A 25,548-nucleotide genomic window follows, 5' to 3' on the forward strand; every position below is an offset into this window, starting at 1 on the left:
TTTTAATGTGCTTTCACACATGACTTAGTTTTCGTCCTGTTGGAGAGGTTTACAGAAAGTAGTATTCTATTGAATGTAACACTTCGGTCACAATTCTTTTCCATATGCTTATCAAATTAACAGAATAAAAACTTTCACAATTGCGAAAGGGTATCTTGGTAGGAAAACCAAGTTGTGACTCATGTTTATGAGACTCGCTCTCTGCATAGCAGAGAAATAAACCAACCACGGTTTAATGATGCACCAAAAATTTTACATATTTACACAATGTTGTAAATAAATCGATTTGTTTATGAATAACTCAAGTTTGGTTCATATTCCGAAATAAAGCTAAATGAACCGATCATAAACTCTTAATACTCTGGTCATTAACAATCTTAACCAGAAGCTTAAAAGTTGGAAGGCTTTGCTTCTTGTTAAAAGTACTGATATATAATCTTAAGAAATCGTTTAGGTGATTGGAGGTCCCTTTTGACAAAGAGGTACTTAGACACACATCTCCTTTCCAATAGTTATGGAATAATAATAAAAGTGCCAAGGTAAGCTACCAAAATTTAGAGACCATGAATGGATATTTTCTTACTTCGAATTTGGTTGATTAAGTGAGATACAAAAAATTACAACACGATGTTTACAAATTGCAATTATATATACACTCTACCCCTGGACCCCTTGTATTTCACCATTACACTTACTAAGAAAATCGAGCCAGTTCTTTACAAGGATAAAAATGTTTTCTAGCTCACTGTAGTTTAATTCACAACATGAAAAAGCACTGCTTTCTAGAGCATCGAACTCTCTCTTTTTTTTCTTGGGTTTTAAGTGTAAACAAGGGGATTGCACAACTGAACCTCACAGAATATATATATATATATATATTATAGTTAAATTTTTTTTTCATTTTATGTGATGCAGATTGAAGCCTATTATGCTCCCTTTCCTGCAAACTACATATAACTTGTATGACATACTCTTCTAGAATATAATGCCTTTGTTATATGATTCAACACCAGCTACCATGATTCTATTATAAATGCAAAGAAAGGACAGAGGGATTAAGAGTGAGAGTGATGGTTTCCTAAAGTATTAGATGCTAAGCCGTCTGCTCAATAGGGCGTTGCAATGTGGTAGAAAGCAATTTAAAACCTAGTCACTTTGTCCAAGATATATAGTCACTAAATTGAAGTAATTGGTCACTTTCTTGTAGACTTAAATTAAATTGTGACAAGTCAAACACGCTATACCTTCAATTAATGACAATTTATGTAAAAACAAACAGTTTGTTATCATTATAATATACAGATAATCTATAAAAGATTAAAGTTAATTATAAATATACATGTGGTAGACCACATTGCGTCTTTGTGTGAGAGGATGAATGATGCAAAGTATAGCATATATACCTCATTGGCTGGCTCACCCTCTCTTTCTACGAAGGGGCCAGGGGTCCTGCTTAATGAAAATGAGGATTATTCTGGGGTAGTTATCAGTTAGTCAAATCCTTTCATTTGAGAATATTAAAAAAAAAAAATAGAAAAAGGAAAAGATTGAAATAAAAGAATGCTTAATAAAAAAATATTTTCTTTTTTCTATTCAGCCAAAAACAAAATAAACATCTTTTTATGTCAAAATCATGTAAAATACACTGAGGACTACCAACTAATAATGGCCCCGGCCCTAAAAACTTGTCTAGTTGCATTAAAGAATACTGGCTATCGAAATCAATAATTAGATTATTGCCAAATCTATCCTTGAGTGGCCCGACTTTTATTTTATTATTACTTTTTTAGGTAATTACAATAAGTTGTTAATCCCGAAGTTGGAACACCTTTTCTCCTAAACTCAAGAATTTTGTGTATGAAAATGTGCTAATTAAACTACAAGGTCCTTGGCTGGACTTAATTTTATGATTTTTAAGTATTATTTGAATGCTATTGAATGATATATAGTATTACTTGAAGAGATTAATAATTAAGATAAGCAACAATGTATTTTCTTTGACTTTTTATATTAATTAAGAAGATATTTTAATTATATGAAACTTTAGTAATAAAGTTTTAGTTAGAGAGCAAACTATATATGTCAGAAATTTTAAAGTTTTATAGTGCGTCAAATGATAAAAGTGTATAGAACAACATGTAACATTTACGTTGAGTCATATAAGACAAGCATGATATGTATATATGACCTAACTTTTTTAGTTTTATTATTATAATAATTATGATAAATTAATAAAATAAAATAGATTATAAAATTTCTTTCAAATTTCTAGTCTACTTTTGATGAATCAGAATAGGGTTTTCTGACTCTTTAAAACTGACAAAAAAAATGTTTAACTATTAGGAAATTATATGAACAATCTTAATATGCTTATGCCTTATGGTGCAGTATATGATGAAAGTTCGTCATAACACACGTGCAACATTAGCATTGTGTTAATAGTGCAACCACGGTGGGTAGATTGCGAAATTTATTATATAATCTAAAAGAGAATATACATGTAGTGCACAACTTAATTAAGAAAATCATTTTTTATGAAAAAAAAATGATTTTCTTAATATAATTAAGAAAATCATATATAAACTAATGAAATTATTTTAATAATATAATTAATAAATAGATAGTAAAATAAAGAAAAAATTAAAATTACTCTAAGTTATATGATGAATATACATCATGTAAAACAAAGTTTTTATAAATAATCAAATATTATAATAAATTATAAAATATTTCACAAATAATGAAACTCCTTTTAAATGTTAAAACTTTGGATAACTGAGTTTTAATTAGGGGGTTTTTTTCTTCTAAATAATAGAGTCACTTTTTATTTTTTCCGAATAGGCCCAAAGGAACAAAAGGGTCCAACTAAGGAAAAGGGAAATGTGAATAGCCCAAAGGAGTTTCAATCAAAAGCCCATTTCACAACATTGTGGACAAAAATGTCAATTTCCACTTAAAGTAAATTATTTTAATGATTTTGATGTATTTATAATTAGTCACATAGAGAAATTAATTATATCATAGAAGTTGTAATATAGTATATATTAAACCACACACATTGCAGGAATTATGTATAAGACCCAATTTTTTTTATTAACCATTCCATCAATAAACTTATATATTAATACAAAAACTATAAAACTATAAATAAAAAAAAATCTAAAATCAAACATTTCATAAATGAAATAGTTATTAATCTTATATAATATAAGAGCATAAGAAGAAAATATAATCTAATTATAGATTTATCATAATACACGCAATAAAAGTATTAAATGGTACAAACATTAACAAAAATTAAACTAATACTACTTAAATAGCTAATCCCATCATACTTTAAGCCCTTAATGTTCTAGAATAAGTAAAAGTAATAATTATGGGAAAATCATGTAATGAATATATTGTGAGATGCCTAACATATTTCTTACACGCACATAAATTAATTTCCAAACCTATATCTATACATGTTTTCGTAGATATTTATTACTTTGCTTAGATTAGGAGACTTCAAAGTTTATACTCTCTTAGTCCTAAATGCTAATAAAATTAATTAAACAGTGGAGGATGGTTAATCATGCCTATAAGATCTTATGATTAATTAACAGTAACTGCGCAGATCCATTACATTCCAACCAAAATCCTCGTCAGTGAGTCGAACCGGAATCCAGTATCGACAAGGATGTTGGTTCAAATTCTCAAACCAAAATAATAATTAAGGTAAAGAAAAACCCTTCTTTAACCTCAATCAAATCACATTGGTAGTTTTGATATATATTTCCTACGTTTCTAAAAAGGGGTTGGAAAGATGCAAATAAAGAAAATATAGATAGATTCAGTTCTGAATAGGAAACATGAAGTTCTTGAACTAAGTCAGATAATTCAAAATACAATAACTGAGAGAAAATATATATGGTAGTGATTAATTTCTTTTCTTCTTTTGTGCCCAAACGGGGAAAATTACTATCAAATAAGAAGAAAAGAAACTTAGTCCATATTCAAACCAACCATACATTTTGTACTAGCTAGAACAATGCGACACGATCCCAACAGAAAGACATGTCGACTTTAAAGCAAGATTTTGTCCTTGGTAATCCAATGGATGCCAATCTCTTCTAGGGCTTTGAGGTTTCTTTTGAATCTTCAGACTTCACATCGAAAACCTGAGCCAGAGGAAAAATATATATATGTTTATGTCAATATATAGTCTGAAATACAGCAGCAGCAGACTGGCATCTAAACCCTAGTTCCTGAACATCTCATTTAAAAAGGCAAGAAGTGTCGATTGATCTACGACGTTCTTGACATGATAAATGATAATTTGATATTCATACATGTTTTAGTATAAAATATAAATATTATGCAATAATGAAAAGTTTGTTATCGTTATTATAACTCTATATTATTAGAGTATGTTTGGATAGAGGAAGAGGAGAGAGGAGCTAAAAGTGCTATAGTTTTTGTATTCTATACCGCTATAGTTAATCCTCTTCAAAAAGTACAATTGAAAGTTGAAACCACTGACAAGTGCCAAAAGTTAATATATTCTATGCCGCTATAGTTAATCCTTTTCAAAAGGTACAATTTAAAGTTGAAACCATTGACAAGTACCAAAAGTTAATGGCTTCTACGTAAAGTCATCTAGAACCCCTGTTAACTACGTTAATGATTATTCACCTACTATCAATACTGTTGCTAAGTTCTATTAGCCAAAGAGAATCACCTCCCCCGTTTATAGTAGATCCATCTGTGGCAATCGAATGCAAGCTTCCACCACCTTAGGCAAAGCCCCTAACCTCCAAAAACTCCCACCCCAAAACCATTATCCGAAGCCTTAAAAACCCAAACAACAACCTCTCAAGTTTACATAACCCAAAGCAAAGCTCCCTCGTTCATAACCAGCGCATGCAATGGTCGGAGCACACCCCATCCACTACAATCGCCACCAATCTGCCCAAGTTAAACCCCCACCAGCCACTCATAATTGGTTAATTACGACCCAAGAGGAAACTTAGGGAGATCAGAGAGAGAGGTGATTAGAGATAAAATAAAGGGAAAAAAAATTAAAATGCTTATGTGGCTTTATTTTGTCACTTAAGCGCTAATGTGGCGTTTTTTAATATTATTTCAATAATTTTTTATTATAATTAAATGATCCGTATGTAATTTGTTTAACCAAGTCAACATTTTTCGTAATTTAGATGACGGTAAAGATAACTTCAAACCAACTTAGAAAATTCAAGAACCATGACCAAAGAAAAAATAAATAAATTGACCCGAATATAAACACACCCCTAAATATAGGATTGAATATAATTTTTGTTAAAATTAATACTTCAAGAACCACAATACTTTACTTACTTCATGACTGAAAAATGAACCAGGCTGAAAATCCAAGCGTCGTTGTCCTTCTTTAGCCTTATCATCGGCACTAAGGTCCCCATGCCATTTTGAGAAGAAAGAGTTATCAACTTCCAAGAAGGAAGTCAGTTGCATGTAATATCGCTCTTTAGCGTCCTTGAGCTGTTCTTGATAATCTTGCATGAGTTTATCGTAGTACTCTTTCATACCACAAGGATAAGCATCAAACCTTCCTCCCATCTCTATGAATAGTTGCTTATAACGCCCAAAATCTGCGAATACCCAAACAAGAGCCAATTATTTTATTCTTTCTTTTTCTCTCACGTAGAAGCTCGCTAATGGTGAATTAGTCATAAAACATATATTATGCTATATATTTTGATCCAGTGTATACAACATACTGAATGATTAATAATCAAGAGTATTTACAATTGATTTGTATAGAACAAAGTTGTCAATGTCATACCGTACTAGCCAGTATAGTTCGAATGTCTTGTACCCGATGATCCAGTACAAATAACCCCAAATTTGAAGTATTTATGCCTAAATATCGACTAATAGGACTGTATCAGGTGTACTAGAGAAAATTGGATATTTTGGATGGTAATTAGAAAAGCTTGATGCAAAGAAAGCCAGATTTTGGGTAATTTTTTAAGAGTTCAAAACAACATGCAATACAAGGCTAGTTCAATTGAGCATCGAGGAATTGATTGCAGTAGACAATACACTTGGAGTGTAAGGCTTCAACTTCAAGACTCATTTCATCTTTATCGTTGTCTCCAAAGAAACTATCACCTTTTGCTTTCACTGCTGAGAAAGCCTTTTACCATCGTTGAAGCTCTCTGTTCAATAATTAGAATTGACACACAATTTGCTTCTTTAACCTCGCCCTACTGTAGTTTTTGGGCTCTATATTTTTTACTTGACTTCGGCGTCACTAACAAAGATGATGATAGCTTTGGAAAGACAAGATCTGTTTGGCCCCTAGAGGAGGCGGCGGCAGAAAAGAAAATTAAATACTTGGGGTTTTAGGGTTTGAGGAATGAACGGTTAAGATTACTTGTTAAATATGGTAAGATGACGGCGAGGTAGGTGTGCACTAATTGCTCTCTCTCTCTCTCTCTCTCTCTCTCTCTCTCCCCCCCCCCCGTAATATGTTAAAAATGTTAAATAAACGTATACATTTCCTCTTTAGGTCAACCCAAATTAAGAAAAATATAGTTTATTATATTCACTATAAAAATTTATTGGTAAATTTGGTAAAAAAAAATTTTTAACTTTGCTACTCACACACCATATGGTATGGCAAATGATGAGTGATAAACAATAAGATTTACATGAATAAGATGGTAAAATTTTTAGCACAAAGACCATTCATTTACTTAATTTGAATGGATTTAATCATTTGAAATGAATCAAACCACCATCTAAACCCATCCAACCTTCTTCTTTTTTCTTTTTTTTTTTCTTTTTTTCTTTTTTTATGGTGGGATGAAATTCAATACAGGACTAAATGACTCCAAGCAGAGGCAAAGACAGCTATTGGTTTATACCTTCTAGCTATCCAGCAAGAAAAACAACAATCCTTTTTGTGAAAAGCCTACCCAAAACAAGTGAGTTGAAACCATTTCGAAAGTAAAGTCAAATGGTTTTCAATTTCTCTAACGATAGAAATTGTAGGGTAGTAATTTTTTCTAATAGAGGGATACTTCCTTCTTCTTCTTTTTTCTTCTTTTTTTAACATGAATTATGCCCCAAAATCGAGTTTTTTTTTTTTTTTTTAAATCAATTAGTAGGAAATTTTGCAACGTATTGAGCCTTGGACAATCTATAAAGGATAAGTTCCATTGCATTGAATGCAATTGAGGGTAAGTGGTGAGAAATAAATGTTAAAGTGAGCGCAACTTATTAAAGAGCGCTTTCTTTTAGATACCCTATTCGATTAAATTGAGAGGCCGATAGGAATCCATTTTCAAGAATTCTTCTGTTAACTTGTCACTATAGTCAGGTCAGGCAAATATTCATACAATAAGAGAATTCATGATTTGAAGAGCTTAGTTATTCACCAAGCATTCAAATGAAATTAAGGGGACTGATGCGAGGCCCACTAGGCCCATACTAGCATCATGTCCTACTTTAGTCCTTCCATTTTGTTAGCTCAATTATTTTTAGACGAGGAAAAGGAGCTTAAGAAAGTAGTGAGGGTAAGAATTTCATTTTTGAGAAGCTCAAATTGTTCAAGAATTCTTAATTTTTCATAGTCTATTTATTATGATAAAAACTAGTTTCCCCTTTTATGAAATTCTGACTATTTGGTGAAGTGCAATGCACAAATTTTTACAACTTGTTAAGATGTCAAACTATAATTTGTATAATATTACTTTTATGCAAATTATAAATTTATATTATACTCACTCAATAATTATAATATATATATATATATATCTGTGTTTGTGTCTCTAGACTTACTAGTTTAAAAATCATTCCAATTGTCATTGTAAGGCCAATGATAATTCCACTGGTTTCACCATTCAATCCGTAACCAATCCTATTAAGTTCCTTTTTCACAAAAATCAATATCTAGCTAAATGTCTCCATCCATGGCTCATACCATAAATTTGCTTCAGCCAAGAGCAAAAAATATCCAATGTCAAGATTTCACAATTTAATGCATCCAACTCAGCGAAGCCTTATTCTTCTTCTTCAGGCAAAAAATTTCTTTTGAGTTTCAAAAATAAATAATAATAAAAGAATTTATTGGGAAAAGAAGTTCACGAAGCCTCCGGTTTCACCAGGAGAGGAGACCACCTAACACAACAAGTGGCTCATTGTTTCTCCCGAAATCAATGGCCATGCAGGGGGAAGCCAGTTAAACCATCCAGGCTTGGGCCACCTGGTGGGTCAATTAACCAAACTAATAAATGACTCATCTTTTCCTCTGTGAGGTAGCTCGGTTGGAACTTATTTCACCACAAGTTTGCAGCAATGTATCATCAGCCTTTCAGCCATTTTACGGGGACAATGGATGGCTCGGTTGGAACTTATCCTACCATAACTTTGCAGCAAAGTATGATTGGCCTTTCAGCCACCAGTCATCACCCATTGTCACCATTAATGAGCCTTGACCATTGATTCCAGCGCTTGCATGCGTCAGTCAAAACTAGACGGCACTAAAGTAAGAGGTTGATAGCCTAAGCAGCATGCAAAAGTAACAACAACTTCATTAATAAAGACAGTTACACGAAGGATGATCCCATGTCCAAAATGAGACCAAGTAGTTGTCAAAGAAACTACACCAAGATAGGCATAAGCAACCGATACATGCTATGTATCTTTTTTTATAATTCAATTGTTACAAGTGGGGGATGGGGGGTTCGGACCCTGATTCTCCTCATAAAGGAGACCAAGCAATGTGACTAAGCTACAAGGCTTTGGACAATACATGCTACATATCTCCTCTGTTTGTACCCTAATTTCACCTATAATATTACAAGCATAATCAATTAAATTACAAAAAAAATTGTCAGAAATCGCAAAGCAGCACGTTGTAACTCATTCCATCCCACTGAAAAGTAAACCCATTGGACTTAAACTACAGTAAATGACTCCAAGAACTCAACAGAAACCTTGTTGGAACAAGAATTCTACACTTACACAGAACGCATCATTAGATATTCTAAAGGACCAAACAAAGAGACCATGTCAATAGATAAGCTTCAATTATCAGCATAACTGGAGAAACCCCTTCTAAACCAACTTAAATTCAGCTATGAAGTAATAATCAGGTCTGAGCCCTAGCAGTCCATGCAATTAAATCAAAGGTACGAACTTCAGAAAATTATAAGCAGGCTATCAGGATGTGAACTTTAGAAATTAATGCTCATTTAGCAATCATGTTGAACTGGAATCTGGAGAGTTGCTGAGGAATGGTGGATATAACTGGTCCATATCTCTGCAACCAGGTAAGTGACATTTGTTACAAGATTGATACAAGAAAACAGGATATAAGACAGCAGTTTCAAGCTAGATTTATTTATTTATTTTAAAAATAAATATTAAAAAAAAAAAGATAAAAATAAAAAAGCGAGGGTGAAAAGGTCATGTCTGCCATTTTGAAGACCACAAGATTAGGAGTGGGGAACATAAGAATGGAAAGGGTTAATTCATGGCCAACAAAATAAGCCACTAAAGTGAACATGTTTTGATAGTGGACCAATCCCGAGAGAGAGAGAGAGAGAGAGAGAGAGAGAGAGAGAGAGAGAAAGACGAGAGTTATCCCCTTATCCCTAATGGCCCCACAACTCTTCTATGACTATTATCATTTCTACCCAAAAGATAGTGTCTTGTCTTAAAAGATTCAAATTGTGGCAAACCTGGCATTTTGAACATAAGTTGTTAATATTGAACACTAAACTAGTGTCAAATTAAGTTACTTATCAGAATACTTATAAAAATAAATAAATAAACAAACAATTGCATATCAGAAGAATGCCAGATGTACCGTACCTGAACGTTATCATAGAGTTCAAACAATGGAACAGCAAGAAGTTTCAAATTTTTGGGGACTGCAAAGTACTCCCTCTCAGACAAGTGAACAATGAAAAGCTTCTTACACTCCTGCATAATCCATATGGCAGAGGAAAGAAAAAGTTAAATGTAGCCCCAGCAAATGTAGCCCCAGAAACTTACCCCACTGGGAAGGGAGGATCATTATGTATAACCAATGAAGCCAGAAACAAGAACAGATTCTGTACTTTGGTTATGTTACCTTGGGTTTTGTTATGTGGGGAGGGCAATAAGGATACATTATGGTTTCAAAGTTTGGCCTCCACCAAACAGCCACACATTCACCTATCTGCAAAAAGATAGCAAGGAGCGACAACAAGCATTAGCAATTACAAAAGTTGCAGTGCATTTGCAGGCTCACATAAAGGAGAGAGGGTACAAGGTCTTAAACCATTGTACCCAAAATCCACGTTCCCAAGTAAAACTGGCTTCCTAATAGAATGGAAGCAAGGCAGCTATTCAAAACCAGGAAACAAAGCATAATAAAATGAAAGCCCAATAAGAAGCACCTGGCAAAGGCTAGCCATCAGTCTCAGAAATTAGGCAATTCTATATCTATAACCATTTTATTTTTGCACCACTCAACTTTCAGTCAATATCCATATGTTTCCCATTGCCATATTAGTTTCAATAATCTTCTTTAGCCTATACTCAGACACAGAATACAACAGAAAATAATACCTGCCAGTCTGGCACAAGAGCTGGTACAGTAGCACCAAGCTTGCTGGTCAGCTTTCTTTTCAAGCCCTCAATTTCTGCCACAAAGCAAACAGAAGAGTGAAAAAAGTTAATTCATATTGAGAAAATCATGAATGGAATTTGGGGGTGGGGGAGAAGAGAAAAACACAGATGAAGTGATGAGTATAACAAAAGAGATATCATACCATTCTCTCCTGGCTTCAAACGCCCACCAGGAAGTTTGCAGAAAGTGTTTCCAATTTGCAGAAGAAGTATGTGAGGATGGTTATGTTCCTGTACCTGCAAGATCAAGCCACAGGTTGAGCCAAAGAAGTTAGGAAGTGTTGCACTTGCACATGTAAAACAAAGAAGCTTATGTCCAATTTTGATCCACCCAAGCAATACGTATACCATGAAGAAAAAAAGACTCAGAAAGAAAAGGTCTCATGTCCTGTGGGGTATGAAATAACTGTCTTCAAAATGACAGCCTACTTATATGATTAAATGCTTGTGATTTCTTTTTAGTGACTATAAAACTGTCAAATCACAATTCTTGTGACAAACAATTTTGCATGCAAGAAAATTGCCTTCAGAGAAAAGCTTCGTGTGGGCAAAATCTGAATTCCTCTTTTAATGATGCAGAAGGCATACAGGCAAGAGTTCATGTATATCTGGCGATCCTACTTATTAATTTGTTTAGAGTTTTCAAATGCGGTTTTATCTCAGATGGCAGAGAAATACATACAATACTATAACAATGGTTCTAAATAAAACCACACAAGCATACTGATGGAAAAAGTGGCTTATGCTGAATTCCTACAAATTTCACGCAACATTTCCAGGACTTGGTCAAGATGACAAAAGGCACAATTTTATAACTTAAAGCTTCTACTTGCAAATGTCGGGCTTGGGCAAGATGGTTCAACTCAACCCAAATCTCTTAATAAACTTAATATTAAATGATTGGATCAAATTTGACATAGTCATGGAAATCAAGTAAAAGTGAAGCTTTAAAACGCTGATGCTTCTGCTTTATACTCAAGATTGCTACAGGATGGTGAACAAAGCTAAAGAGAACAGGACCAGTCCTCACTCTTATAACCACATTTAAAATAAAATAAAATAAAAATAAGTAAAAAACCTGTATTCATATGACACTCATTTCCTCAAACTGAGAAGGTAGAAGGCTTTAAGTTAGTACATTGATTTTACGGAGACCTTTCTTATAACCAGAAAATGGCGATGTGATTCACCACTCTGCTAGCAACTTGAGCAAGCACACTTGCTACCATGCATCTCTCTTTTTCATAATATTGCAAAAAGTGGACCAGTGTCATAAATTTTGTACACGAATGTGATTATACAGTAAATATAGCACAATAAATCAACAATTATTTTTGCATTACAAATGAATAGGCTTAGCTGAAGTGTCCATTTTTGGTGAGTGGGCCTGTCAAGATCAAGGTTTTCTTACTGGCACATGCACTCCATTGATCTTGAACCCAATTAAAGGAAGTGTGATTTCAGCTAGAGCTCATTGGTTGCAAATTTCAAAATTTGTAGCCTTCATTCATCACAAAAATGTGCCAAGCCAATTGCACTCAGTAGCATCTATTACTTAATACTTACACGTAACTTGCCTAGAAAACAAAAGGTTTGATCAGTCACCCCTCACAAGTCCATTAACAGTGGGCCTGTGTTGTTAAATATTGCACCTGGGCATGAAAAAGCCCATTTAGCTGACCCGAGAAGTAAGGCCCAAGGGGAGGTTACTTTTCCTATTGGTTTGGGCGTGAGTGTGTTTTGTAATCAGAGTGTGAGTGTGGCGGGAGAGAGCTCAAAGTCACCGATAGAGTCAACGGTGACATCGGTGATGCCTGAGGCTCCGACGGCAGGTATATCTACAATATCCAGCTCCGATCAAGCTTCGGAGCTTCTTGCACCCATCCCGTCGAGAGTACTAGGATACCCAATGGCCGGAAAAGCTTTGGCGTCTTGTAGTAGCTCCAACGAGGTGGTTCTCGACTCCATTAAGGCAAGTTTCTCTATGGGCTCAATCTCCGATGCCGAGGTAACTCATGGACTAGGCAGTCATGACTCTGGGTCCACCGGTGATATGGTGGGTAGCTCGGCGACGACAGCGATTGTGGTTCAAAATCGATTTTCTCCTCCCTCAGACCTGGGTAATGGGGTTGAAGATGAGTTTGTGGAAGGGGAAGATCATGTTGAAGATAAGAGGAGTCACCACCATGTTGATATGACGCGACAAAGGTCAGTGGGTTCTGCTGGGGAATTTCAATCAGTTTCTAGGCTTCACCTCTTTCCGTGGGAGTCCAATGAAGTGTTTGACCATATTTGTGGAAGTGGAGAGAAAGATATTTGTGTGTAGGAGTGTGATCCTCTATCTCGATGGGAACCCAATGATCTCAGAGAGTTGGTGTTGGTTCAGGACTCTACAGAAGAAACTCAGGTGACGAAGTCAAGGCCACCTTCGAACTGGGTCCAGTTGATGAAAAATTTTTGCAACATGGTGGGGTTCCCTATCATGAAACATGAAGCTCAATGTTTGGCTTTGTTTCACCTTTTGGAATAGGAGTGTCTCAAGGTGATTGATGTTGGGGTGCCCAAGCGACTAACTAATTCAGGGCCACGAGGTCCCAGGGAGCTTAAGGGGCTTATCTCTAATGTTAATTACGAGGCTGTCTCTTCTAGGAGTAGGAGCAGAGTTTCTTCGACTGCTGTAGGGGTTGTTGGTATTTGTAAATGACTCTACGACTACTTTCTTGGAATGTAAGGGGGCTTAACAATCCCCAGAAGAGAGAGGTTTGTAAGAATCTTCTAAAAGATTGGAAGTGCAATATTGTTTGTTTTCAAGAAACGAAAGTATCTTCAACTGATATTGTTTTTGTTCAAAGTTTATGGGGTAGTTCTTTCATTGATTGGGCTGTTTTGGACGCGGTGCAAACTTCAGGAGGGGTCTTGCTGATTTGGGATAAGAGGGTTTTTGAAAAATTGGATATTATTGCTGGACAATTTTCTGTCAGTGTCTTACTGAGAGGAGTGGTGGATGACTTTGTTTGGGCTTGTACAGGTGTGTATGGCCCTAATGATGATGGACAACGGGCTACTTTGTGTGAAGAGTTGTCTCAGGTGCATGCCAGATGGCCCATGGCAGGGTGCTTAGTAAGTGATTTCAATATCATTAGGTACCCAAGTGAAAGGCTTGGCTGTGAGTCGTTTAGTCCTGCTATGTTTGCTTTCTCGAACTTTATAGAGAGCAATTATTTAGTTGATTTACCTTTAGAGGGTGCTTCCTTCACTTGGTTTAGAGACTCTGGTCTTCCCTCTATGTCAAGAATTGACAGGGCTTTGGTTTCTCTAAATTGGGAGGAACATTTTGAGAATGTATCCCAAAGGATGCTTCCTCGTGTTATTTCAGACCACTGTCCACTTTTGTTGGAAGCTGGTGCTGTTCGATGTGGTCAAGAATGCCTTTAAATTTGAAAAAATATGTGGTTGATAGTTGAGGGTTTTGTTGATAGAGTTCAACATTGGAGGAGTTTGGTGACTTGGCTCTTAGGAAGAAAAATTTGCTAACTGAACTAATGGGTTTAGATGCGAGAGAGGAGTTGCTAGGGCTTTCGAATGAGGATTAACTCCGTCATATTCAACTCAAAGGAGATATAGAACAGTTGGCTTCCCTTGAGGAAATTTCCTAGAGACAAAAATCTCGTGCTTTGTATGTGAAGGAGGGAGATAATAATACTCGTTTCTTTCATAGATTAGCAAACTCTCATAGAAATGCTAATTAAATTAAGAGGATCGAGGTGGATGGTGTTCTTTATGAGGATGAGACGGAGGTGCGCTCTCAATTAGTTCTTTTCTATCAGGGGCTGTATGAGGAAACTGAATTGGGGCGCCCTACTATGGACAAATTAGATTTTGCTTGTACTGTAGAGGAGGAAAGGCTGTCCTTAGAGAAGGAGTTCACAAAGGAGGAAGTTATTTAGGTATTAAGGGAGATGGAGGGTGATAAGGCCCTTGGTCCTGATGGTTTCACCATGGCTTTCTTTCATAATTGTTGGAGTGTTGTGGAAAAGGATGTCATGGATTTTTTTGATTATTTTCATCGGCACTCTGTGTTTGAACGGTCTTTGAATGCTTCATTTCTCACTTTAATCCCTAAGAAGTGTAATGTTGTTAACATTAAGGACTTCCGCCCTACCAGTTTGGTGGGCAATGTACAAGTTGTTGTCCAAGGTGCTGGTGAACAGGATGAGGGCGGTTTTGGATAATCTCATCTCTGAGACTCAGAATTCATTTGTTGGTGGAAGGCAGATTTTGGATTCAGTGCTCATTGCAAACGAGTGTCTGGATAGTAGGCTTTCCGATTACCGGGGGTAGTTTGCAAGCTTGATATTGAAAAAACATATGACCATGTTAACTGGGAGGGCTTGTTTTATCTGTTGGACCGGATGGGTTTTGGGTTGAAATGGAGGGTGGATTAAGGCTTGTGTTACTTCTGTCCCTTTTTTTGTCCTAGTAAATGAATCCCCTGAAGGTTTTTTTGAAAGTTTTCGCGGGTTGAGACAAGGATACCCATTATCCCCTCTTTTGTTTCTCTTGATAATGGAGGTTTTAAGTAGAATTTTGAAGAAGACAGAGGAGAATAACCTCATTCGGGGTTTTCATGTGGGAGCAATGAATTCTATTGGTGTGCGGATTTCTCATTTGTTGTTTGCAAACGACATTATCTTATTTTGTGATGCCTCTAGGGATCAGTTGTTGTCCATAAGGTTGGCGATGTCTTGTTTTCAGGCGTTTACGGGTTTGAAGGTTAATGTTTTTGATAAGTAATAAGTTTATTGATGTCAATAAAAGTAGGAACACCCTAGTACCCAAGAAGTGTACAAGGGTTGAAGGTTAATGTTGGGAAAAGTGAGATTGTCCCTATTGGGAAGGTGAATAATCTAGTTGAATTGGCTAGTATTCTTCAATGTAGAGTGGGAGTTTGCCTATGAAATATTTGGGAATGCCGTTGGGAACTTCTTTTAAGACAGCTTCGAATTGGAATCCTATTTTGGAGAAGATGGAGAAGAAACTTTTAGGGTGGAAGCATCTCTATTTATCTAAGGGTGGTAGGCTCACATTACTTAGGAGTACTCTTTCAAGTCTTCCAACATACTTTTTATCTCTCTTCACTATTCCTAAAGTTGTGGCTGCTAGAATGGAACGTATTCAAAGGAATTTCCTTTGGGGGTCTCCTGAGGGGAGTTTCAAATATCCTTTGGTGGCTTGGAAAAAGGTGTGTTTACCTGTTAAATTGGGTGGTTTGGGATAAGAAGAGTGGTGTCGTTTAATCAAGCTTTATTAGGGAAATGGTTGTAGCATTTTGGGCATGAAGTTACCCATCTTTGGTAGAGAGTTATCTCCACAAAATATGGTAAGGGTCACGGGGGGTGGTGTACGAAAGTGTGCAGGAGGACTCATGGATGTGATCTTTGGAGAAGCATTCATGAAGGGTGGGAGAGTTTTTCTAAGCATTTGTCTTTTGTAGTGGGTGAAGGCACCTATATCCGCTTCTGGCATGATAGGTGGATTGGGGATAATACCCTAAAAGATCTCTATCCTAGGCTCTATGTGTATTCAGCTACCAAGGATGCGTGCATCTCTGAGGTTTTGTCAACTCCGAAAGGAGGTACTTTTAGAGTGTGGGACTTAAGGTTTTTTAGAGCTTTTGAAGATTGGGAGCTAGTTGCATCTTACTCTCTACTTCAGTTTATCCATCCTCGTATTCCTCAGGGGGATAGGAGGGATACTCTTTGTTGGCGGCTCAAAGGGAATGGTAAGTTTGATACCCGATCTTATTACCAAGCAATTCAGGGCACTCCTAATTTTTTGTTTCCTTGGAAGGGTGTTTGGAAACCAAAGATTCCTAAGCGAGTGGCTTTCTTCTCGTGGACAGCTGCTCACAATCGGATTCTCACTTTGAATAATCTCATGCTTAGGGGTCACCCTTTGGTAAATCAGTGTTGTATGTGTTGTGGTGACAAGGAGTCGATAAACCATCTTCTACTTCATTGTCCTGTTACACATACCTTATGGTCCTTCATGCTACAGGCTTTTGGTATTCATTGGGTTATGCCAAGATCGGTGGTGGGATTGCTATCTTGCCGGCATCAGTGACTTGGGAAGCATAACTCGAATATTTGGAATTTGATTTCATGGTGCTTAATGTGGATTGTTTGATTGGAACGAAATCGCCACTCTTTTGAGAACATGGAGAAGACGTTGGATGAGTTAAAGGTTTTATGCCAGCGTAGTCTTTTTGAGTGGTCTTGTTGTTGGGGCTTTACTGATTCTTCGTCTCTTTCAGAGTTTATGTTTTCCCTTAGATTATCTTTCTGATTTCCCTATCTTTTGTTTTGCTGTTTGTTATATCTGTTTCTTGTTGTTCATCATCATGAACAACTTGTACTTTTCATTTTTTCTCATTAATAACAGTTCTCTATTTACCTATCAAAAAAAAGATATATAAAGGAAGAGGATTAGTGTTTCTCATAAAAGCTCTCTCATAGAGGAAGGTGAAAGGACAAAAAGCACCAAAATTGGCACTTGGGATTTGGAGGTTATCAGGTAGTCTTATTTGTTTCAAATAATTCTTTAACTCTACAAAATGGATCAAAAATTTTAAACAATTTCAACAAAGATGAACCAATGAGTAACTAACTATTTGTGTTCTTCTGTATCCGGAACAAGGACAAAACGCTAGAGAGAAAGCAAAGATTGATTTGATTAAGCTTATAAATTTTGTTGAGAGTTAATAAAGAACTATTATTCAGCACTAGTCACCACATATTGGGTCCTTTAAAGAAAGCATAGCTTGACTTGAATAAGCTTATAAAACTATTGGGTCCTTCAACATCCCACTAACATTGGAAATTTGTTAAAATCTCAATACAAGCATCAAACCCATGAGATTTTTACATTAATGTATGTCACGGGCATAGTCAAGCCAACTCTAGCTCAAATGGCATTTCTTCCTCCCAAAAGAATGGGCAGACGGTGATGTCATGGGTTCAAAACTCATTGGGTGCAAGAGTAATTTTTACACCTCACCCCCCAAAAAATAATAAATAATTTCATGGACATAGTCTAATACTTTTTTTTTTTTATAGGCAATAGGAATTTTATTGAAAAAGAAGAACATCGTGTTTACAGGTGATAATTTGAGGGGTAGAGGAATGGATTATGTCGACTGGTGTATCATGTGCCGTAGTAATGGGGAGACAGTGGATCATTTGTTACTACATTGTCGTAAGGCTTATCGATTGTGGAGTTTGGTGTTTAGATCTTTTGGGTTTTCTTGGGTCTTGCTAAGATCGGTTGCGGATACTCTATTTGGTTGGTGGAATTGGCCTGGAAAGCATTTGTCTAGCATTTGAAATTTAGCTCCTTTATGCTTGATGTGGTGTCTTTGGAGAGAGCAAAATAGGAGGACATTTGAGGACATGGAAAGTTCAGATGAATAGCTCTTGGCTTCTTTCAGTGGCTCTCTATTTGACTGGTCTAGGGCTTGGGGACTCATCTCTAGTGATTCTCTCCCTATGTTCCTTAGCTCTCTCCTGTGTATTTAGTATCTTTTCCTTTATTTTTTTCTTTTTTCTTTTTTCTCTTTCTTTTCCTTTTGTATTTTTCTCTCTGCCTTATGTTTTTCTGCATAAGGTAGTGTTCTTCAATGTATATCTTTATTATTTATCCAAAAAAAAAAAAGTCTGATCAAGAAACAAATGCATATAACTCAAGAACTAAAGCTAACAAATTGTAGAAAATCAGAAATGGAAATACATTGTGTAAAACTCCAGATACGAAGCCACTGAAACAAAGTACCAAAAAGAGGAGACTTTGAGAGAAAACATAGTCTAACACATATAAAGTCTAAATGCTAATTAAAATATTAAAGATATGTTCTTGTGTCACAAATGTGTGCCCTTTGGTGTGTGTTTGCAACAGCTTACATGTATGGGTATTTATCATAATTGCTATTTATGAATAACGAAGCAAGTTTTGATGAACACATAAGTAAATTGCAACATATTTAAGGGGAATAACAATCTAGGAACTACTCTGCCGTTTATCCTCAAAAAAAAAAAAAAAAACAATCGAGGAACTACAAGGCTGCCATCAATTTCATCTAAGACAAGTATTGCATTCAACTCAAATGAGAGAGAAGAGACAACAAACCAATTGAGAATAAACCCATGAAAGACAAGTAAACACGTTTAGTATACATCTTAATATTTCAACCATTTAGGCCCTGTCCTCTTTTACACATTAACTTTTTACCCCAAAATTAAAGTTCCAGGGGAGGAAATAAAATCGCAATTAGTCGGTATCCCTCAAAGGCAGGTATCTCAAAAACAACAATGAACTCAAACCCAAATGAAAAAAGATAATCCAAATGCAAATGCAAGCATCATAAAGGTTCAATTTTCAAGTACAGCATCAAAGGTCTACAAAAAGGTAATCCAAACACAAGCATAATAAAGGTTCGATTTTTACAATGAAATAATGTGTGTTAGATTAATCGAATGTACATACCAGCAAAATCCCTTCGACACTCGTCCTCATTCCCTCCTTCATATAGCTGAAACCAATAACCATAACCAGGAATCACATAAAAATGCTACCATAATAATAATTCATATCCGAAACTTCCATACTAGTTTTTATTCAAAAACAAAAATTCAAAAACACATTTTTGTTTCTTTACTAACACGACGAAAATTTTGAAACTTTACAAAGAAAATTCTGGAAATAAATAAGAGTTAGGGTTTCAATTTTTGAACTCCATGAGTGAACTAAAAAAAAAAAAAAGGGCTTTGGACTTAAATGAAAACACTGAAAGAGTAAATAAACTAGTAGAAGTACTTTAATTTTCTATTATTGTTTTCTAGGTAACCAAACAGCAAGGGAGGGTTTTGAGGGTTTATCTAGGGTTTAGAGAAGTTACTTGACTTTCATACGAGCGAGGCGATCAGCGACGGAGGTGTCTTTTTCCATCTTGGGCTCTTTGGTGCCGAAGGTGTAGCTTGACAGTGGGTACGTGTTCACCACCGATGAATTCACCATCTCTCTCTCTCTCTCTCTCTCTCTCTCTCTCTCTCTCTCTCTGTGTTTCTCTTCTACACTCTGTGTCTCTCTCTCTCTCTCTCTCTAAATCTATGGAAATCGAGAGGAGGAGCTCGGCCGAATTGAGTCTACTATGCAAAACTCTACAGAGGAATTGGATTCTCTGTCAATCAAAGTTTCGAGACTCTTCTCTAAACTCTAGATATTGCAGAATGGAGGCCAGCAGGGCAACGAGCCAACGACCATACTTCAAATTAAAAATTAGGGGTAAAGTATAAAGAGTTAAAAAAATAAAATAAAATAATCTACCCTTCGGTTTAAGGTAATACTATAATTTACTCCTTACTAGTAAAACTTTTCAGAAATATAAATTTTTTACTCCTTAAGCACAAATACAAATTGTTAAAAATTTCCCTACTCCTCAGTTATTTTAGTTATCTATTATTGACCATCCAAACATTCCATCGCGTGTATAATATTCATTACACCTATCAAAATCATAATATAATTGCCGTGAGACTTATCCAGTCACGACAAGTTATTGGAATGAAGCAAATTATTAGAATGAGTGATTAAGGACCAAATTGGATATTTTTGAAAAATATTGACTGCTTGGTATTAGCGCAAGCCTAATACATGGCTGATTTTTGTAGTTTTCCCGGAATTGTTCAAATGATAGCTCTTAGATGATGGAACCCACCTCCCTCTTGAAGTCTCCACTGTCGACCTATCCCAAATACAATTTTGATAAATCTAGGGCAATTGGTGGTGTGCTTATCTTGGTCACGGTCTTGTTATCCAAATTCCACATGCGTTGTTACATATAAAGGTGGTTACATATGCTTAATGTACAATGAGTTTTGTTGTTATGTTTAATGAATTCTAGTTATGGTCACTACAATTTAGATGCTAGAAGCCTAGAAAGTGTGTTTTATACAATCCCTTGATTTAAAAAAAAATTAAAAAAAAAAAATGTGTTAGGTTCTAAGACTTTAGGAACTAATATATTAGAACTTCAATATGTATTGTGTTGGCAAACCATGATCAAAACATAAAGTCTATGTTTAGGCTTGCTCAAAGTATGTTTTATTGTAAAATTGGAATCAAGTGATAGCAGAAATTATTGAACAAAATCTGCAAGGCTCGATCAATTGAAAATTAGACTCGACTGATCGAATCTTGTGCAGATTTAATTTTCTGTAGAAATTCCAATTCAGCCCAAGCCCATATGACGTGTAGAGTTAAGTGTTTTACTTCAAGTATAAAAAGAAAAATTCTAACTACGTTTTATAGGTCTTTGGAGATTTGTGTGTTGAATCTTTTGTAAGATCTACAGATGTTTACTTTCATACACACACTTAGGGTTATCAAGATCAAAATTATGATTCATGTCAAGAACTTAATGATCTCTTCAGTTGCTGCATAAAGAATTTTAAGGAAGATTTTTTGAGGAGAGTCTCAAAGTCACAAGTAGGAGAACTTGTGGTTGCTGTGGATTAAGGAAAGAAGTAGTCCATTAACTCAGAGTTGTCATGTAATCGCGGTAGTAAGTTTTATACTCGAAGTAGCAATAGGATGTTAGTGGTCTAAGTTCTATTGTAAAAATTTCAATTCTTTTATAATAGATCTGTTTTACCTTAAGGATAATTAGGTTAAATTCTCCCTAAGTTTTTTACTGGTCAGGTTTTCCTAGGTTATCATATTGTTATATTCTTTACTTTTCCGCATGATTTACATGATATGATTTTATTATGTTAACCTAGAACTGAATAATTTATCTAAATAATCACTTAGCTAAATAACTAGGTTAAACATCTTGTGTTAAGGGGTCTAAAAACGTACTAAATGGAAAAAGTTTGCCTCCAAATATTTGCGAAGTCATCTTTCTCCAACTCATGATGTGTCAATTAAAGAGACCATTCATATGTAATTTTAGTTAAATGAATTTTTTAATGAATCGTGTATAGTTTTATAAATCGCCACGTAATAAGTTGGAAAAAATAATTGCATCCAAACATGTTTAAGCCAAACTTTATTCTTAAACGAACAATAATATCAACCCTAAAAAAAATTACAGTCATTTTCACTGTGACTCACTTTTATCAACAGTTCAACACCAATCACAACATATCAACTTAACAATTGTGAATAATTGTGTCTTTTAGATTTATTGATTCTAAAACATTTTCTTGCAATTTTATGAATGTGTTATACTGCAATGGGGATAAAATTGTCAAAAAATTTAGAAATATAACATTTTTTTGCAACTGTTAATATGACATGTAAAAATAATATTGCTCTAATTAAAACAGACCATTTAATAGTTGTGAAAAATGTTATTTCCTTAACATTCCTTTGAAATTATATGGTCTCTATCTTAGTTTTAGACAGAAAAATATGCCAATTTTTGTAATGAGCATTATTCATCGAAAGAACATATATACAAAAGGTAAAAATAAAAAATTAACATTTTAAGATCTTAGGTTTGTGAGAGTTTGAGAATTAACGTCTTGAAGAGTTTCTTTGTGAAGCGCTTAATGTGACAAGCTAGAGCCTAGGACATCATTTCAATGCAAAAAATAAACTCATTTAAAAGTTTAAACAAGTGGATGTAGACTTAACAACGCTGCATTAACAACTTGCCCTAAAAAAAACTATTATCTAATATTGGACTTAAGCTCAAACAATCAAGTACATTTTACACATGCAAATACAAAAACAAATCTCTTAATCCACATGTAATTATGCAAGTCTGGCAATACTTACATACTCTCAGAGTAGTGCTTTGAGCTTTCACAAAGGAGGGTGGGTCCCACATGTGGGGTCCACTTTCTTTGTGAGAGCCCAAAACACTACTCCGGAATTATGTAAGTTTTTTTTTTTCCTCACAAGACAATGACATAAAGAAAAGTTCTAATCTCTCTACCCGTTTAATGTAATAATAAAAAAGAAATAAAATGGGCACTTTTTTTCTAAACATGTTATTAATAGGCATGATACATAGTTATTAAGCTTTATTATGAGGTCTCTGATACGTCACCATTGGAGTACTGCATTTAGCTACTAACTCCCACCATTAAATTTTTAAGCAACCATAGATGCAACTAATATAGTAATATATATAGAGTAGATAAGATATAGTAATAATAAAAAGAAATAAATGGATACTTTTTTTCTAAACATGTTATTAATAGGCATGATACATCGTTATTCAGCTTTAGTATGAGGTCTCTGATACATCACTATTGGAGTACTACATTTAGGTACTAACTTCCACCACTAAATTTGTTAGCAACCGTAGATGCAACTAATATAGTAATATATATAGAGTAGATAAGATATATATCTTATCTACTCTTCCATAAAAATAAAAAATAAAAATCTTATCTACTCAACTGTGGCCCTGTGGGAACCACTAACATTCATGCTACTGGTATATTGGGTGAGATTTGGAGAGTTTAGCACCATGTCCATTCTCCTTATGAAAGCTTCAATGCTTAAAATAGCAGGTCAGGATGTTGCATTAACCTAAAAGGTTGATAGTGGATTTTGGTCTAACAATTTTATATTAACCATCAACTTTATGTCAATACTATTTAATGTAAAATTTGACAATTTAAACAGTCACATGACTCTTTAACAAACTTGGTTAAGAAAACCATGCAAAATAAATTTATTTAAAATTATTAAAAAAAAAAAAAAAAAACACATCACATTAAATTTGATGAGATTGGGCTAACACCTAACACAAATCAATTGTCCATGTAGATTACAAATGTTACCCTCTAATTCTCAAGATTAATGTTGCTATACCCAAAATCCAAACACACCTAATGGCATGTTTCAATTATATGCAAGAGCTATAAACTAGTTTACAAGGACCACTGCATTATTATTCAATTCTTATCAAAGTGGAATTGCAATCAAATAAGACAGCCTCTGAATAAACCACCTCATGATGCATGATTCAATTCATAGTCATAGGCAGGACCCATAACACTTACAATGAAAAGAAAATCTAAAATCAGGCTGAGTATCATTTAGGATATAGGAAGGACAATTCACAACACAGAGCTGTAAATGTAGTTGCATCCCTAAAACATTTGTTAGCAGAAGTGATAAAAGCTAAGCAAAATGGCCTATACCTTTCTTTTTCCTTCTATCTTTATTCTAAAAAAAAATTGCATGCACAATTCTCTACATGATTAAAATTCCCAAAAAATATTGTAGGGAAAGCGGGTCAGAAGCAATTACTAATATGAAGACAACTTCCTTTTGCCCACAAAAACCTGCAAAACCCCATCTGAACCTCCTGCCAAAAGTGTAAATTGGTCCTCCCCAACTTGGCCCCAACACACACTACTAACAAACCCATGGTCACACCCGGGTCCAGCCACTGGCTCAAACCCATGCACCCATATGGGTTCACCCCACCTCTTATCATACACAAAGACCCGGTTATTTTCCGACCCGCATCCGAGTAACCCACCATTTCTCCAAACGGATAACCCGACGAAGCTCCGGCTATTCACGTGCCCTTTGTACGTGCGAATCACACGTGTAGAATCATCAACATTCCACAGCTTCAAGCACCCATCTGCCCCAGCTGAAACAATCATACGATCATCAAGAAATCTAACATAAGTAACAGTTTTACCATGCCCATCAAAAACCACAACCGGGTCACCCAAGTTTCTAACATCGTACCCGTAAGCCCTACGGTCAGCACATCCAACGGCAATTAATGGCCCACCAAATGGATTGAATTCCACACAACAAACAGGACTACGTGACACGCTAGGCTGCACCGTAGCCACACATTTCCCACCTTCACAACGCGGGTCCCATATTTGCATGGTTCCATCGTCCGACCCGGATGCTCCGATAACCGGATCCCAATGCGAATAGTCCACGCTCCAGACCCGGCGCCCGCCATGCTCGTCACGCTCGAAAATGGGTATTTTTCTCTCGAGGTCATACTCCATCACAACCCCATCATAGTCCCCGGACCCCAGGACCCGATTGCCCGACCCGGGTTTCCATCTCAGGCTGCTAAGCTTTGCTGGCGTGCACACGTAATAGTCACATGCACTGGCGTGGTCTAACAATGTAGTACTAGTAACATTGTCAACACGTTCTTCTTCATCAGGCAACAAAGTGCTTAAACTATAAACTCTAATCTTTCTCGCTATGCCACCCGTGGCTACCAAGGTATCTGAGGGATCGAATTCGATTGCTCCGAGGGTGTCGGAAACAGCTCCAATGGACGTGCTCGAAGAAACAATGGTGGAGAGATTGAAATCCCATTCGCATCTAGCTTTTTCTTCATTATCTTCTTCTTCTTCTTCTCCTTCATCTTCGGCTATGCTGTGTTTTTGTTTGCGTTTTGTTTGTTGGGTTTGGTCTAGAAGGGATTTTGTGGAGAAGCTTTTCATATCCCATTCAAATGGAGTTGTAGAGATGTCATTGGAGGTTTTTGGATCTTTGGACCAATGAAAGGCCACCACAAACTTTTTTTTTGGTAAACAACTACCACAAACTTTAAATCGATAGTATTTTTTTTCTATTCATTTTATATGGATAAATAGACAGTCAAGTGTCAACCTGAAATTTTTTTTTTTTTTTAATCTTCGTTGTTCTTGCTCATGTGTAATAGAATAATCCTTCATGTTGTCTAAAATTACAATAAACACCATTCTCTAACATGTATGGTGTACATTTTTCCGTTTCTTTCCTCTTTAGGAAAAGTCACGTGTTACGTGTTCTTGCAATTTTGTTGTTCGCTACTCGCTAGAATCTTTTATGGTAAAAAAA

General features: G+C 35.5%; 2 protein-coding genes across 2 annotated transcripts; both read right to left on the bottom strand.

Annotated features, from left to right (window-relative positions):
* Positions 1–8,659: 8,659 nt before the first annotated feature.
* Positions 8,660–19,982, bottom strand: LOC111998986 (pre-mRNA cleavage factor Im 25 kDa subunit 2). Its single transcript, XM_024031111.2, has 7 exons — positions 19,616–19,982; positions 19,204–19,249; positions 10,809–10,902; positions 10,606–10,679; positions 10,127–10,213; positions 9,865–9,975; positions 8,660–9,310 (listed from the first exon to the last, which is right to left on the bottom strand). Exons 1-7 carry the CDS (start codon positions 19,732–19,734, stop codon positions 9,239–9,241), a joined length of 603 nt encoding a protein of 200 aa, XP_023886879.1. The 5' UTR covers positions 19,735–19,982; the 3' UTR covers positions 8,660–9,238.
* A 3,758-nt stretch (positions 19,983–23,740) lies between these two features.
* LOC111999022 (WD repeat-containing protein RUP2) lies at positions 23,741–25,251 on the bottom strand. Its single transcript, XM_024031151.2, has one exon. It carries the CDS (start codon positions 25,167–25,169, stop codon positions 23,988–23,990), a length of 1,182 nt encoding a protein of 393 aa, XP_023886919.1. The 5' UTR covers positions 25,170–25,251; the 3' UTR covers positions 23,741–23,987.
* Between the last annotated feature and the right edge of the window lie 297 nt (positions 25,252–25,548).

The sequence above is a fragment of the Quercus suber genome, unplaced genomic scaffold, assembly GCF_002906115.3.
Source record: "Quercus suber isolate HL8 unplaced genomic scaffold, Cork oak 2.0 scaffold_507, whole genome shotgun sequence".
NCBI lineage: Eukaryota > Viridiplantae > Streptophyta > Magnoliopsida > Fagales > Fagaceae > Quercus > Quercus suber.